Source organism: Plasmodium reichenowi, chromosome 13, assembly GCF_001601855.1.
Source record: "Plasmodium reichenowi strain SY57 chromosome 13, whole genome shotgun sequence".
NCBI lineage: Eukaryota > Apicomplexa > Aconoidasida > Haemosporida > Plasmodiidae > Plasmodium > Plasmodium reichenowi.
In genome coordinates this window covers 1,837,384-1,840,852 of record NC_033658.1, presented here as the reverse complement: position 1 = coordinate 1,840,852, position 3,469 = coordinate 1,837,384, and the positions used below count along the sequence as shown (strand labels likewise).

Below are 3,469 nucleotides of genomic sequence, written 5' to 3'. Positions count from 1 at the left end.
TTTTTGCTTATGTGTGTAATAAATATTTTTATAAAATAAATCCTTCTTAGTAATGGAAAAAGAACTATACGTAGATTCTTATATAGGATTTAAAGGTAACATATCAAATAATCTAATATTAATCCGAAAAGAAAAAGAAATAGATAAAAAATATTATAAAGAACAATTAAAATACATTGAAGAAGAAGAATATTTAGAGAATGAAAAAAAGAAAAAATTGAAAAGTGTTTATAATTTAAAGAATATTGATATAAATCATAATTATTACGAATTAAAGAGAGAAGAATTAAAATATAATTTTTTTATGATTTATGCAATTGGTACAAATATAATAAAAGAAAATATTTTAGATAATAATCGAACTATATTCAAAAGCGACGAATCGGAAATAAATAAATTATATGTTGATAAAAACAAAAAATATATATGTTGTTGTAAGGAAAGTAAATTGATATCAAATATTTATATATATGATTTTGAGAATAAAAAGAAACCTATAATTTTATCTTTACATAAATTTAGAACAGTTGATATTTCTATAAGTAATGATGGGAAATATTTATTATCATCTGGTGGGCATGATGATAAATATTTAATATTAACACAAATTGAAAATCAAAAATTTATTTATAAATGTCATTCCGATTATCCTTACACTAATATATCCTTTTTCCACAAAACTAATAATTTCGTAATAGGTAATAAAAAAATGAGGTGTGTATAAATATATGTGATATTGTTTTTTATTCTTTATTTACAATATGATAAACGATTTAAATATTTTTCATTTCTCATAATTTTTTTTATTATTTATTTATTTATTTATTTATTCATTTATTTATTTATTAATTTTTTTTTTTTTTTTTTTTTTTTTGGAAAGCCAAGTTAAACAGTATTAAAATATGTTATTATGACTTTTCTAAAAAATTGATAAGTGAGGAAGAAGTCAATACATCTATTTATAAAAGACAATTTGTATGCTTAGAGTTGAAAGAAAATGACGAGTATGCTTATTTAGGCACAACCACAGGTAAACAAAAAAAAAAAAAAAAAAAAAAGAAAAAGAAAAATAAATAATAATATAATGAATATTATATTGTAATAATAAAAAATATACACATATATTTATTTAATAAAATAACCTTATTTATCTAATTTATTATATAGGTGATGTGCTGGTGGTAAATATAAAATCCAAAGTATTGGAAAAAATTATACCTGAAAATTATTTATTCGGTAATGGATTAAACGTAATAAAAATATTGGATGACAACACAATAATGACAGGTAAAAGAAAAAATAAATATATACAGGAATATATATGTTAATGTTATATTATAACATTATTTAATTATACAATTATATATATATATATATATATATATATATATATATATGTCTATGTTTATATTTATTTATATATATATATGTGTGCATATATAATATAGGTAGTGGTGATGGTTATATAAGCCTTATAGATATTGAAGAAAAAAAGGTCTTAAGGAAAACCAAATTGTATGGGTCTATAAATTCTATAGAAATGAGAAATAAATCTACCTTGTTTATTAGTATTTACGAAAATATAATATATGTTATGGATCTTATTAATAATAATCATTATGTATTATTATTAATTCATAACCATTATATCAATGATTTATGTTTCCCTTTCAATTATAATTACATAATGTATACATGTAGTTATAATAGTATTATGGCATGGCAGTTTTATGATAAGAAGGCTATATATTTGAAAAATATAGACAAAGGTAAATTCATTTATTATGATAAGAAATTTTTAAATATACCTACAGAGAAACGAAAAAAATTATGTAAATTAAATTTAATGCATGAATCTAAAATTAATAATTCATTAGAAAACAAAAAAAAAAAAAATAGTTTGCAAAATTATGAAAAAATTAATAAAAATTTAATATGTCATAGTATTAAAATTACAAACGATGGGAATTACATTGCTTTATCTATACATAATAATATTTATTTGTTAACCTCCAAATATATGAAAATTGTTACTGTTATTCTAAACTCACATTATGATTTTTGTAATGTGTTAATATTTTATAATAAGTATGATTTAATTACTGCTGGAAATAATGGAGATATAAAGTTTTGGAAATTTGATAAAGGTAAATACCTTAACGTTAATACTATAAATTATCATTCTTCTATAATTAATCAAATAATTCTCTACTCGGATAAATACGTAAAAAGAAAAATAAAAAGAAAAAGAAAAAAAATAAAAATAAAAAAAAAAAAATTTTAAATTTAAAAAATAATTAAATATGAACATATGAACATATATATATATATATATATATATATATATATATTTATTTATTTATTGTATTATATTTACTGTGTGCCCCACTTTTATTTTTTCAGTTATGCAGTTGTAGTGAGGATGGACTAATAACCATATACAATATTCAAGAAAATACACTATTTAAAAAAATCATAGATATAAATAATACAAGATATAAACAAATATCCTTGAATAATCAATATGACATTCTCTTATGTTGCGGAAATAATAATATATTTATGTATTATGATTTAATAAAATATGACATAAGTAAAAATTTTTATTATTCTCCTTTCCATAATGTACTCTCATTAGATATTGATAAAAAAGGGAACTATTTCATAACAGGTAAGAAAAATTATATATTATGTATATTTTTTATGAGTACATATTTTTTGTTCTTTATTCTTTACTACTTTGAAGGTTCAGATGATTATAAAATAAGACTCTACGAATTCAAGAGTTGCACTTGTTTATATATAGGTAAAGAGATCAAGAAAAATGATATTACATATATATATATATATATATTATATATATTATATATATATAAATTTTTTTTTTTTTTTAGGAGTTGCTCATAATAATGTAATTCACAAATGCCTATTTACATTTGACAATATGTATATCGTTTCTGCTTCAAAAGACGAAAGTATTAAAAAAAAAAAAAAAAATTATATATATATATATATATATATATATTTATATATAATAAATAGTATAAATTTATATTTTATATTCTAAGGGAATGAAAAAATTATATTGGTTATGTGGCATAATATATATAATATATTTGATTTTCACGTTAATTTAAAATATGCAGGTATAATTTATTGGAGGGTTCCTCGTGAAATAAAAGAAAAAGAATAAACATAAAAGAAAAGAAATACAAAATTAAGTGTGGTATAATAGTTTACATGTATATATTTGTATATATTTTTTTTGTTTATTTATATTTATTAAGATGTACTTATTAAAAATAATAATCCAATAGTAATTTGCGCCCATTCCTACATGTTTTCTCTTTTTAATTATTTAAGAACATAATAATAGAGATATAAAAATACACCTCATTTAAAATGTACATTTATATATGATTGACGCAATTTTTTTTTTATTTTATTTTTTTTTTTTTTTGTGTATTCT

The 3,469-nt window shown here is 18.5% G+C and overlaps 1 protein-coding gene across 1 annotated transcript; it reads left to right on the top strand.

Annotated features, from left to right (window-relative positions):
- Positions 1-52: 52 nt before the first annotated feature.
- On the top strand, positions 53-3,193 carry PRSY57_1347700 (hypothetical protein; the record flags this gene model as incomplete). Its single annotated transcript, XM_012909401.2, has 8 exons — positions 53-698; positions 881-1,030; positions 1,168-1,287; positions 1,449-2,224; positions 2,404-2,671; positions 2,747-2,806; positions 2,895-2,975; positions 3,147-3,193. The coding sequence occupies 8 exons, from the start codon at positions 53-55 to the stop codon at positions 3,191-3,193; spliced, it is 2,148 nt and encodes a 715-aa protein (XP_012764855.1).
- Positions 3,194-3,469: the final 276 nt, after the last annotated feature.